The sequence below is a fragment of the Desmodus rotundus genome, chromosome 9 (assembly GCF_022682495.2).
Source record: "Desmodus rotundus isolate HL8 chromosome 9, HLdesRot8A.1, whole genome shotgun sequence".
NCBI lineage: Eukaryota > Metazoa > Chordata > Mammalia > Chiroptera > Phyllostomidae > Desmodus > Desmodus rotundus.
In genome coordinates, this window is record NC_071395.1 from 95,171,578 (window position 1) to 95,184,905 (window position 13,328).

The following is a 13,328-nucleotide window of genomic DNA, read 5'->3' on the forward strand; positions in this document are numbered from 1 at the left end:
ACTGGGGACCTGGCCGGCAACCCAGGCATGTGCCCTGACTGGGAATGGAACCAGTGACCCTGTGGTTCACAGGCCAGCACTCAATCCACTGAGCCACACCAGCTAGGACAAATGTAAGTATTTAAAGAATAAGTTAAGATTTGGGGAAACTCAGAGAATTTCGATTCCGTTTTGTGAATCCTGAAGGTTATTCTCTGTTAGGAATTCAGAGTACCAAATGGTAAAATTTGTGCCTAGCGTATCAAGAACTGTTTGTGTTTTCAGAAGTTCCCTGCAAGGCCACAAGGTGGCGGTGGTGCTTCATGGCTGGTTTGGTCTCCAAACACCTGTCACTCACTGTTCACTCTCCAGAGCAGAAAGGTTTTTTTTCCCCCCTCCCTTTTCTTTGCTAAAGAAAGAGATTTTAGAAATACCCATACATTGTCTATGTCTTCTAAATAGTTAATGGAGAGATAATACTACACAAACTCTTAGTGAAAACCAGGGGAAGGGTTCACCAGTGAGGCCATCTGTAGCCAATTTTTTTTGTTGTTGAAAGGTGGGTTTTTTTCCCCCTACACATTCTATTTTATTAGTAGTTAAAATATTCATTCACATTATCTATTTTTATATGAATGAGCTTTGGTAGCTTGTGTTTGAATCAAAGAATTTGTCCTTTTCATCCATGTTCTTGATTTCATGAGCATAAAGTTACCCCTGCTAATCCCGTATCCTTTTAGTGTCTGCAGGATCCCTAGTGATGTCCCGGCTTTACTCCTGGTGCTGGTAATTTTGTTTGCTCTCTTTTTTAGTCTGTTTGGAAGCATTTTAATTTTACTGATCTTTTCAAAGAACTACCTTCTTGTTTCATTGATTTCTTTTTCTGCTGTTTTTCTGCTAATTTTATTTCTGTTCTTTTACTTTGAGTTTATGTGCTCCTTTTTCTAGTTTCTCTTTCTTTAATCCTGACCCGAGGATATGTTTATTGATATTATGAATTTATTTTTTAATTTTTTAATCTTTGTTATATTTTTTCCATTCCCAGTTAGTCCCCATATATCCCATCCCCTCCCCCCAGCAATCACCACACCGCTCTCCATGTCTCTTGAGTCCTTTTTCCTTTTTGCTCAATCCCTCCACCCCCTAACCTCCAACCCCACCCTACCCCCATAGCTGTCAATCTGCTCTCCATCTGTGAGTCTGTCTCTCCTTTGCTTGTTAGATCAGTTTGTTCATTCGATTCCACATGAGTGACATCAGATGGTATTTGTCTTTCTCTGACTGGCTTATTTCACTTAGCATAATAATGTTCTCTAAGTCCATCCATATTGTTGCAAAGGGTAAAATTTTCTGATTTTTTACAGCCGAGTAGAATTCTGCTGTGTAAGTGTCCCATAATTGTTTTATCCACTTTATTGACAGATGCTTGAGCTGCTTCCATACCTTTTCGAATTAAGTGTTTTGGATCCCTTTCGGATATATTCCCAGAAGTGGGATTGCTGGGTCAAACGGCAGATAGATCCATATTACATTTTTTAAAGTATCTCCACACTGCTTTCCACAGTGGCTGCCCCAGTCTGCATTCCCACCAACAGTGCACAAGGCTCCCCTTTCTCACATCCTCACCAGCATGTGTTTGTTGATTTGTTGATGATGGCCATTCTGACAGGTGTGAGGTGATCGCTCAGTGTGGTTTCAATTTGCATCTCTCTGATGATTAGTGATGTCAAGCATTGTTTATGTCTATTGGCCACTTTGGAGACGTATCTATTCAGGTCCTTTGCCCATTTTTTAAATTGGGTTGTTTGGTTTTTTGGGTTGAATTTTGTGAGTGCTTTATGAATTTTGGATATTAACCTCTTATCAGATGTATCGATGAATATGTTCTCCCATTCTGTGGGTTGTCTCTCTTTATTTTGTTGATGGTTTCCTTTTCTGTGTAAAAACTTTTTAGTTTGATGTAGTCCCATTTGTTCATTTTTTTCTTTTGTTTCCCTTGCCTGGGGAGATAGATCTGATGATAAATTTCTGTGGACAGTGGCCGAGATTTTGCTGCTCGTGTTTTCTTCTAGGATTTTTATGGTTTCAGATCTAACATTTATGTCTTTGATCCATTTTGAATTTTTGTGCATAATGTAAGAAGGTGGTCTAGTTTCATTTTTCTGCACGTATCTGTCCAGTTTTCCCAGCACCATTTATTGAGTAAACTATCTTTAGCCATTGCTTCCTTCCAAGTATGTGCTGCTTCCTCTATGTTACTGATTTAGCGAGGAAGAGAAATAGAGAGGGAAACATAGAGGCATCAATGTGAAAGACACACATCAACTGGTTGCCTCCCATCCGCACCCCAACTGGGGATCAAGCCCTGTAACCTTTTGGTATGTGGGATGATGCTTCAACTAACTCAGCCACCCGAACCCAAGCCCATTTTATGGTTTCTTAAAGTGCATGCTTTGATCATTGAGACCTTTTTCTTTTCTAATAAAAGCATTTAATGCTATAAATTTTCCTTTAAACACTGCTATAGCCACATCCCAGAACTACTGGTATGTTGTATTTTTTATTTTTCATTAATTCTGGAAGATTCTCAGCCATTTTTTTCTTACCGTCATTGTCCCTCTGTTTTGTTACTTTTGCTCTCTCAGTGGCTGTTTCAGCCATTCTCTTTTATCCACCCCCCCCCCCACCCCCCCCGTCTCTTAACCTCTGTTATATGGTTCTGATCTCATTTTTCTTTGGTGTTATTAATGTTCTCGCTTCTGTCTTTGTTTGCTTTTTCAACTTGCTTTAAATTCATCTACTAATACTTTAATTTTAAAACGACTGTCTTTTGTTTTTAGAAAGTGCTTAGTAATTTAAAAAAATATCTCTCCTTTTGTTTTCCACGTTGAGTTCTTTGTTAGTAATCTCTGTCATCTCAGCATTGATATTGATTGCCTTTTCCTGGTTCTTCATATGCTGAGGTAACTTTGGATTGTGTCCTGGACATTTTTAATACAGTTTGTGCGACTCCCAGTCTTGTTTAAGTCTGCCAGTTTGGTGATACTTCAAATTCTGGTCTACACCGATATGCTTATTTCTATGTAATTTTCAGCAGCAGTTCCCAACCTTTTTGGCACCAGGGACCCTTTTTTGGCGGTGGGGAGCAGGAGGCCAAGCTCAGGTCAGCTTCCCTTGCAGCCCCATTTTTAACAGGGCACAGACTGTGGTTCAGGTCTGTGGCCCCAGGGTTGGGGATCCCCTGCTTTTCAGAGTTTTTAAACAGCTGCTGCTTGCATCTGTCCAGGTGTATAGCTGCATTTGGTGGAAGAGGCTGGGTGGAATGTGCTTGCTCCAGCTGACCTAGAACCTCCCCTCCCAAGGATTTTTACATTTGCTTTTGTCAGATAACACTAGCTCCCAGCCAGTCTTTATGCTGATGTCCTGAGATTTGAGCCTCAACTTTAAATCCCAAACCTAAGTGAGGTACACAGGCCTTAGTTTGAAATCTGAGGTGAACTGAGCCCAGCAGAAACAGACCAAATTTCTTGCTGTCTTCCTATGCCAGTAGGCAGACTTTCTCTGGTCCGTTCTTTCTAAGGGAATATTAGCTTTACGCGTGGAGTGGAGTTGTAGTCTCAGTTTCAGTTCCCTTTCTACAGAGGTCCAAAGATTGCTTATTTTCCTGTCCCCCAGGGAATGCGACAGACCCTCTGCGCACTGTCTGGCCCCGATGCGGCTGCAGCACTGGGCCCGCTGGTTTACTTGTGTGTTTTGGCAGCTGTGGGTTCCCCTTCTTTCTTTTAAATGTGGCTGTTTGTTAAAATAGTATTTTAAGTTTATATTTTTCTACTAGTTATAGTTTATAAGTAGAAAAGCTATAGTTTTTTTCTATTTTCAGGGTTTTGGATCACAGTGTTCTTGCAACATAGTACTTTCTATAGAATTTTTCTTTTAAAAATCAGCTGATATATACAGAAACAAAATTAGAGGCCTAACTGTAATAGCAACTCATTTATTGCTAGAATTACTGGAATTTTTTATATGCGCATATACAGATAAACGTGTGTAAATGTGTACTTGGATTTATGTAACATTTTTATATTTATATGTTTTAAGTTAGAAACTATTATGTGTACGGCCACTCGGTATTAAGAGTTCCTGTTACCACTTAGGACTAGAAAAAACAGCATATGCTTTGGGGAAAGCATTGTCAGTGTAATGGCCGTTTCGGCTGGGTTGAAGTCACCACACCAGGGGATGTGGGAGGGTGACCACAGCCCCAGGACAGAGCGCCGCCCCGCCCACTGAAGCTGGCTGAGGGTTTGTGCTTGGCTTTCCTTGTTTTCATTTGGCGTCTTGTGTCAGCGTTCGGTGGGAATCGCTGTTTAGTACATAAGGAGGTTTTCTGTCTCCTTTCATTGAAAGTGGCTTCTTGTTAGAAACATGTTCTTCTCGTCTCTCCGGGCAGGAATGAGCAGTGACAGTGACGCGGAATGTGACACTGAGAACGAGGAGCAGGACGAGCACTCCAGCCTGGGCGGGCTTCACGAGTCTTTCCTGGCACAGCCCCCAGATGAAGGTGCAGCACGTGGCGTCATCTCACAGAAATGAATAAAGCCGTCTCTGCCGCTGCCGCTGCTTATTTTGCTTTTATTTCCGCTCCTTCTGCTCTGCTGCTTCTGCTGCTTTTTCTGTTGTAATTATTGTCATTTGCGAGACTGTGTATGGGGTACGCTAAATGGTGAATACTGAAAAAACTGGTAGGTGGCATTTGGCTGGTCAGACATCTGATGGGTGCTGCCTGTAGATGTGTGAAGCAGAGGTCGGTGACCTGCTTCAGGACAGCCTGTGACCTCTGAGAATAGCTTTTACGTTGTGAGGAGCTGTAAAAACAAACACGGAGAAGCATTTTCAACAGAGACCATTTGTTGCCTGCAGTACCGTGGTATTTACTCCGCCCCTTTATGGAAACTGTCGGCCTGCCACTAGAAAGGCTGCAGATGTTTGACGGGTTTTTTCTTTTTAGAGATATTTCTAGCCTAGCTAATGAGATAATTTATTTTTAAAGATACTTTTTTTCAGCCCTGGCTGGTGTGGCTCAGTGGATTGAGCACTGGCCTGCAAACTGGAAGGTGGCTGGTTCAATTTCCAGTCAAGGGCACTTGCCCGGGTTGCAGGCCAGGTCCCCAGTTGGGGGCGTGCGAGAGACAACAGATCGATGTTTCTCTCTCTCCCTCTTTCTCCCTCCCCCTCTCTCTAAAGGTAAATAAATAAAAATCTAAAAAAAACCAAAAACAAACCTTTTTTCTGATTTCTTAGAAATGCATGCAAATAGTAGAATCACCAGTTTTTACTCCCTCTTCCTCCCAAAAACATCTCAGAAGAAACAGAGAGAGAAACCCACTGTAAATATTTTTGTTTTGTTTTGGGTGTGCAACATAGTGTTCAGTGTGGCGCATACGCAGCGATCACCATGGCGAGTTTAGGTAGCATCTCTCACCGTTGTTTGCATCTTCTCTGCAGACCGGAGTGACCAGTCCGCACATTCCTTCCTGCACAGGACTTCCTGGAATGACAGCATTGTCAGGCATCTGCTAATTGTCAGCTTACAGTTTACATATTTTTTGCTGACGTTCCAGTGTCTTTTTCAGTACACAGCCAAGCATTCGATGATTTTTAAGTATTAAAACACTTCTAGTTATTTTCACTCCTAAAAGAAAGAGCCAGATTTTAGCAAGTTTTTGAATGCTGATAGGTGTTTGTCATGATATTTGCATGTGCAGTTTAACTGGCTGTGAAGTTTACGTGTTTACACAGTCTTCAGAGTGTGCGTCCTCATCTCCTGTCCCCTTCTCCAGCTGCTGCCAGTGTCCCCAGGAGGACAGAGTGAGGCAGTGCCCTGCACTTCCCCTTGCACATTTCTTTTCTCCTCCTCTTCCCCTCGTGTCTGCTTACACCTGACTCAGATCGCACATGCTCTGAAGACAGCTTTGTTTACACCCCGGCAAATCGGTATCGCTTAAATACCGCACTCGGTAAGATCATTTACCGACATGGCGAAGAAAATACTTGTCTTTAGAAAATGTAATCTGCTTTTAATTTAATTTTTTTTTTTTTAATCATAGATACACATTCCAGTTTTCCTGACGGCGAACAAATAGGCCCTGAAGATTTCAGCTTCAGTACTGAAGAAAAGAGTGGAAGGTAATTTTCAAGCCAAGAGAACTGACTTGCAAACTGTCTTGACCCTGCAGTGTGCTGTAAGTTGGTGCTCAAATTGTCGTCTGTCAGATAATCAGATATGGTCTAATGTTTTGCATCATATCTACCTGAAGCAGTAATCCTGAAACTTTAGGAAGTAGCACGATTCTAGTATAAGACATTAGTACACAGGAAAAAATTAAGAGTTTGGGGAAAATTCTGTATAATGTAATGAATAAATATTTAGTCCTTAATTAATGTAGTGAAATAGTATGTTTGTAAAAAGCAGTTTGTCTGCTACAACAGAAGGGCAGTTAACTGCCAGAAAACACCCCTAGAGACGGCGCTCGGCGCGGCACTCTTCTGCTGTAGGCTAGGTGCTCAGCTCGCGGACCGCTTCATACTGTGGGCTTTAAACAGTGTCGTTTCACTCGTGCCCATGGATCCGTGAACGGGAAAATCACTTACTACAGATTCTGTCCCATTCCTACTTTACATGGGTAACTGAAGCAACACTAGACTGAATCTCCTCTTTGGAATATGTTGACCGACTAAAGTTACCTTACTTATCTCTCCTTGTTTTTCAAATGCAGGCACACTGATTAGTGGCACATAACCTTTCTGTTGTGTGACTTTTACAAACGTAATTTTAAATGAATTAAGTTGATGCGGATTGGCTGTGTTCCTGGTTATATGAACGCATGTAAGATCATTTAAAATTATTTCATTGTTATGCCTCCAAAGTACAAGTATTTAAAAATTCTCTTTATTTTTATTCGTTGGACATTGATTTCAGTGTCGATACTTTTAACAACTTACATGCGCTGTGGCGGTTCACACGGAACTGTGGGGTAAGGGACTGTGGGCTGTCACACTGCGGTTAGCCCAGAGTCCTTGCCAGACTTGGCCGTTGTGCTCCTGCACTGCGTTGGAGCTGCCAGCCTGGGGGTGGAAGTCACACTGAAAGTTGACGGGGAAACTATTGGAAAAGCACGAACGTGTATACACACACACACACACACACACACACACACATACATACCTACACACATACATGTGAGAGGCAGCTCATCTGCTTAGATTTTACTTAATGACCATTGTTCACTTTTCCGTGTCTGATGTCTTGCTGGTTGCTGTGATTCATGGTTCGCTCTTGTTCAAAACAGTTTGCACTTTTTGTTAATAAAATGACCTTGAGAAAATATTATGCCTCTGCAATTTATTAAAAGTGGGACAGGAAGCCCCCTTTTTCTCTTCTCTTCATATTACGTGTATATTATAGACATCTTTAAGGTCTAAAGACTGTTAGTGAATGTATGAGAAAGTTAGGAGACTTATTTATAATCTCTATAATATACATGGTTACTTTTTCTCTTTAAAAGTTAATTGGAAAAATGTAAGTACTGTAATCTCGGGAAGAGTAAAACTTTCGCATCTGTTTACTAGCGTGTTAAGTGGCGTGCTCTTGTACCGTTATTACACAGTTTATCATTCATTGGTCCGAAACATTACTAACAAGTTCTTTAATTTCATTTTCTATTAGGTGGAAATGTATTCATGTTCATTACATTTTGATGAGATCATATTTTTAATCCAGCTTTCTCTTATCTGTATGGTACATTGTAATAAATGAAAATATGATGTCAATTTTGCACCTTTAGTGTTGAGAGCAAACTATGAGTTTTGTTTTTCAGTATAGAAGGCGGAGGTTTGAGAAAGCATAAACATCTGATGGGTGGTTTTGTGCTTAGTTTTGTGGATACAGGGTGATTGACGGGCAGCTTCTGTCCCATTCATTCTGGAATCATAATAAGCCTAAAGACCAAAAGATTTCTTCAAAGATGACGAGCCTGTTAGCATTTTGTATAGGGGTCTTTGGGAAATGTAATCCCTTCCCTGGCCTCTAGCTGTGGTACAGAAGTTGGTCCGCACCCAGTTCCTCCGTGGTGCCAGGACCTCATGTTTTCCCTCCTCTTGGTGGGGTAAGCCTGCTTTGGCTGTGCTGGGCTTTAGGCAGCAGTGAGGGAAGATGCCACTTCCTTTCCCCCTCCTCATTGGTGGTTCATGTTCTGGTCTGTGTAAGATGGCCAGATGTGCAAATGAGATCTGCCCCTCCCCCACTCTCCCAGTTACAGCTGTCATCACCCACAGTCTACACAGGGACCCGATTCCTAATTCGGCACTCCGCCCTTTACCCTAACAGAGTTCCCACCTTTTTTTAAAAAAAAAGTTCCCTCTTTTGCTGAACAACATAGTTTGTCTTGGTCTTTCCTTCCACTGTTACCTTGCTCAGTAAGTAGTAGTTTTATTTTTTCATCCCTGGAAAATGCCTCCTTGATACTGTTTCCTCTTAGGCCTAAAGATATAGGAGTAATGCTTGCATTGTACACAAGCCTGTCATTTCTGGACAGCTGTGACCAGCTGTGTCGTTGGACTCTTGGGTGACCTTTGAGGCAGGTAAGTAGTGTGTCGGGCCCTTCTGGCAGGGAAACAGGTTCCCGGAGGTTGTGTGATTCTCAACGCTCAGCACCGTTGACGAGGATGGAGTACATCGCTGTCTAGCACTTCTTCCAATTTACCACACTTGAACCAAACCCAACATTTTAAAACCTCGCTTAAAGGCCTAAACATTGTCTCTTTTTTAAACTTTATGAGATAATTTCAGATCTACAAAAGAGTTCCTGTATACTTATTACCCAGCTTACCCTTTTGTTCACATCTTACATAATCGTAGAATAGTGACCCAGACGATTAGTCTTGTTTACAGTGGTCTTAGCTGAACCACAGACTTTATTCAGACTTCACCGGTCATCGCACTCACGCCCTTGCTCCGCTCAGCATCCAGTGCAGGGTGCCACATTGCATTTAGTTGTCATGTCTCCCTTGTCTCCTTCAGTCTGACAGCTCGTCGGTCTTCCCTTGTTTTTCATGACCTTGACATTTTTTGAAGAGAACCAATTACAATTGGCCCTTGAAAAACGTGGTTTGGGTCCACTTATCTCAGATTTTATTGAGTAAGTATGCAGCCAGCCCTCCGTACCCCTGGGTTTTACACGTGGGGTTGGCGTTCGGCCAGCCTTCTATCACAGTGTGCCAGTTGTGTGTGTTGTCCTGCAGCATGTGTGTGACACGTGCGTGTCCACGGATAATGGCAACCGCAGGAGGTCCTGGAACCAATCTCCCACGGATAGCAAGGGGTGGCTGTAAAGTTCTGGGGGGCCAGAAGTTCTGATTGCCTGGGAGGTCAGTGCCCTGAACCACTGCCTTGTTCAAGGGTCAGCTGTGTTTTATAGGATGTTCCTCTCCTGGGGTTTGCCTGACGTTTTCTGCTCAGGCGATATTACAGGGTATTGGGACGGCTGCCTCAGGGGCATAGCCCTTGCTAATGTGCCCGATCGGGGCTGCATGTGGCAGGTGTTTGTTACAGGTGATGCTAATCCTGACTCGCGGTTAAGGAGGTGTCTGCCTGTCACAATGCCCGCAGTTCCTGTTTTCCCTTTGTAATCACTAACTGTTTGGGGCAAACACTTTGAAGCTATGGAAATATTGTTTCTGCACTTGATTAATTTTGGCACCCAGGAGTGGAACTTGCATACAGCAATTATTACTGCACTGTTATAATGGTAGTTTGCTGTTTTCCTGATTTCTTCTACATTTATTATTAGAACTCTGCAAGGAAAAGTCCCTTCTTCCCCATCCCTCCCCCCCCCCCCAAGCTGGCTATTTCTATCGGTTTGGGTTCATAGATCTCTATTTTAATTATGACCCAATACCGCCGTTATTTTGCAGTTCAGCTGGTTTCAGTTTTGGCTGTTTGAAGCTCTTTCAGGTTGGCTCCTGTATCCTTTTGATATGTTTGCTCAGTCTCCTCCCCCCCCCCCCCACTCTGGACCTCCCTCTCCTTCCCTGCCCCCACAGGATGCTCCTGGCTCATCTCCCATTCTCCCTGCCTCATTTTTTGGACAGTGGTATTTACGAAGATTTGTTGACCTATTTATCCTTATGAGAAACAAATTTACAGGGTTTGTGTACAGTTTGTAGCCTTTTAATGTGATGTCAAAGCACTTTTCCAAAGTTATTTAGGTATGAAGATTAAAAGTTACATTAGTTCCTGTCTTCCCCAGTTTCTTCAGTGAGATTATGTGGTTCATTTGTGATACAGTTAGGTTCATCTGTTACCAGCCTGCGTTTTGTCCTCCTCCACACAGCCTGGTTGGTTTTTAAATTTACATACATTAAAATTGCCTTTGTGGTGGGTTTTAACAAATACAGAGTTGTGTACCTGCTACCATACAGAACAGTTCGATACCCCCAAATTCCCTTGTATTGGCCCTTTATAGATGAATCCCCCACCCTGTCTTTCCAGTTTTCCCTTTTCCAGCGTCATGCAGAATCACACAACATGCAGCATTTCCCTTAGCAAAATGGGCTTCGTTCCTGTTTATTGCCAAATAGTATTTCACTGTGTACATGTACCACAGTTTATTCATTTACCCATTGAAAGACATTTGGGTTGTTTCCAGTTTGGGGTGATTTTGAACTTTATAAACATTTTGTATAGATTTTTGTATGAACATTAATTTTCATGCTCAAGATAACACGTGCCTTGGAGTGGGATTGCTGGGTGTGTAATAGAGAATTTGGTTGGCTTCTGCCCCTGGTTCTTGGGATGTTGACCCTTAGAGCTTAGAATCTCCTGAATGATAGGAGGGTCTTATTTGTGGTGGGTCCTGATAGCTTATGCTAATGAGACGGCTCAGGATGGTGGCGAACCGGGCCAGAAAGATTCGGGCTGAGTCACAAGATACCAGCCTGAACAGTTCAGCCTTATTTCCAGTGAATTTTTTTCCAGCTAGAACCCTCAACATGCTGCTTGGGCCTGCGCAGCGGCAGTGGGATAAACAATTTCCAGTGAGCCGGTTGTGCCCACCAAGTAAACCCCGGTGCGAACTTGGCGGCGCACGGAAGCTCTGCAGTGTGCCCCTGGGTGGCAGGACTCTGGATCGTCGTGCACTGACGCACTAATCGTGAAACGGGGGGTGCGTCACGTTGGGACTCTCCCAGACCTCGCCCAATGTGTGTCTCGTTTTCCTTGGTTCTGATTTGTATCTTCATAAAAGAAGTTGTAAGCAACATATTTTCCCGAGTTCTGTGAACTGTTGACGTGAATTATCAAACCTAAGGGGCGATGGTGGGAACTCCCAAATCTGCAGCCAACTGGTCAAAAGTGGGGGTGGCCTGGGACCCGCATACCTGGCATCCGAAGTGAGAGCAGTCTTGTGGAGGACCGTGCCTTTATCCTGCGAAGTCCGTCCTAACGCCAGATAGTCGGGGTCCGAGCCATTGCGCGGAGCCGGGCCGTGAGTTCGTGCTGAAAACTCTGTAAGGGCGCTGCCGAGCTCCTCCAGGGGCAGCACTGCCGCTGCGCAGGCCCGAGCAGCACGTTGAGGGTTCTAGCTGCGTCTCACACTTGCTCCTGTCAGTATTTTTAATTTTGGTTATTCTCATGAGGGTGTAGGGATACTTGTTTTGTTAATGTTTTGCTGAGGACTTCTGCATTATATTCATTATAGATAATGGTACAGATCTGATCAGATCACTGGGGAGAAGGAGGGGCTGTAGGAGGAGGCAGTGGTGAACAGCCTAGGACGGGATTGGCTGAGAAGCTGAATGCCTCTAGAGCGCATGGAATTGTGGGATAAACAATTTGAAATAAAAGAAGGGCTCTTCCGCTCACCTGCTCTCTTGGTCTCTCTTCCTGGAGGATTCCTGGGTGTGCTGCAGCTGCCTGCATTTCCCAATGGCCGGTATGTTAGATGGGAAGGAACTCTGGTTGCAGCCAAGGGTTGAGCTGGCCTGGCAGAGGGGGGCCAGGTTATTCTTTGGGTGTTCTAGAGGGGACGAGCTCCGAGGCAGAAGTCTGTCGTTGTTCCAGAATTGTGTAGCTTTTGTATCTTGTTTTAGTTTGTGAACTAACCCTATAGAAATAGCTAAAACTAACAAGGGGGAAATGCTAGGAGCACTCAGGTGTTAAAGAGTTTAGCCTTAATTGATAGGCCTAAGTGACTAAAGCTGTAACTAAAGAATTCGAGTTTAGCCTTAGCTGATAGGCTTAAGTGACTAATGCAGGTGGAAAGCTGTTATTCCAAAATTGTGAAGTTTTTAGATAAAGAGTCTTTTCCTTCATCACCAAACCTTTGCCTCTGGAACTTTGCCTGGAGGATGGCAGGGGGCAGCAGGACCCCGGCTGCTGTTGGTAACAGTATCACTGGTCTGTAGTAGTTGTTTTCATCCAATTTGGTGTCAGAGTAATGCTGATCTGATAAAGTGAGTCTTTTCTGGAAGAGCATGTATAGAATTGGTGTTCCTTAAATGTTCGGTAGAATTTATTGGTGAAACCATTGGGAAGGTGGTTTTTGGTTTTTTTCTTAGGCATGTGTTTTTGGTAATTATCTGCTTGGTGTTCCCTGAGCTTCTTGGGTCTATGTTTTGGTATCTATGGTTATCATGCATATGTGTAGGGTAAGTGGAGGCAGTCTGGCTTCCTCACCCAGATGTCTGGGTAGCTGAGGGGAGCAGAGTTCCCATGGCCTTGGAGGCGCCTCATAACCAGTGTTCTCATAGCCTGGAGACTGGGTCCGATAAACTGTTCCCTAAACGTAAAGTGGGCTCGCATGCGCAGAATTACGCTGTTGCATAATGCTCTGGCACTTTTCCGGCTTTGTTCCCCTCTAGTACTTAAAACAGGTAGGAACTCCCTGCTGGGGGCCAATGATGAGAGACACACAAGGGGACAGGTGCCACGATGGGTGCCCGCTGGGAAGCAGGGGCCACGACATGAGACATGCAGGTAGACACGCAGCTTGCAGCGTGTGCGGCTTGCCCACCCATGAACGGAGGCATGCCAGACATCCCAACGGCGCTGTGAGTGCTTTTCCGTCTGCGTGAGTACCATGAACCTGCCTGGCCTTGAAGGGTGGCAACACAGTATGTTCCATTGATATTTTCTGGGTTTATTTTGTTTTTCCTTCACTTTTTCCCTTCTGTTTACTAGGATAGTTTTTATTGGCTTTTAAGTTTACTAATTTTCTCAGCGATGGAGTCTACTGATTATTCCCTTCCATAAGATTATTCCTGGGCCAAGCAAAAGTAGGTTCTCTAGAGCG

The 13,328-nt window shown here is 43.7% G+C and overlaps 1 protein-coding gene across 1 annotated transcript in view; it reads left to right on the forward strand.

The window, feature by feature from the left end:
- TRIM37 (tripartite motif containing 37) overlaps positions 1-7,360 on the forward strand; it is an 87,716-nt gene extending 80,356 nt beyond the window's left edge. The window contains exons 23-24 of the mRNA XM_024573289.3: positions 4,430-4,540; positions 6,087-7,360. Coding sequence (XP_024429057.2) covers positions 4,430-4,540; positions 6,087-6,169 — 194 coding nt within the window. The 3' untranslated portion in view covers positions 6,170-7,360. The remainder of the gene's footprint in view (positions 1-4,429; positions 4,541-6,086) is intronic.
- Positions 7,361-13,328: the final 5,968 nt, after the last annotated feature.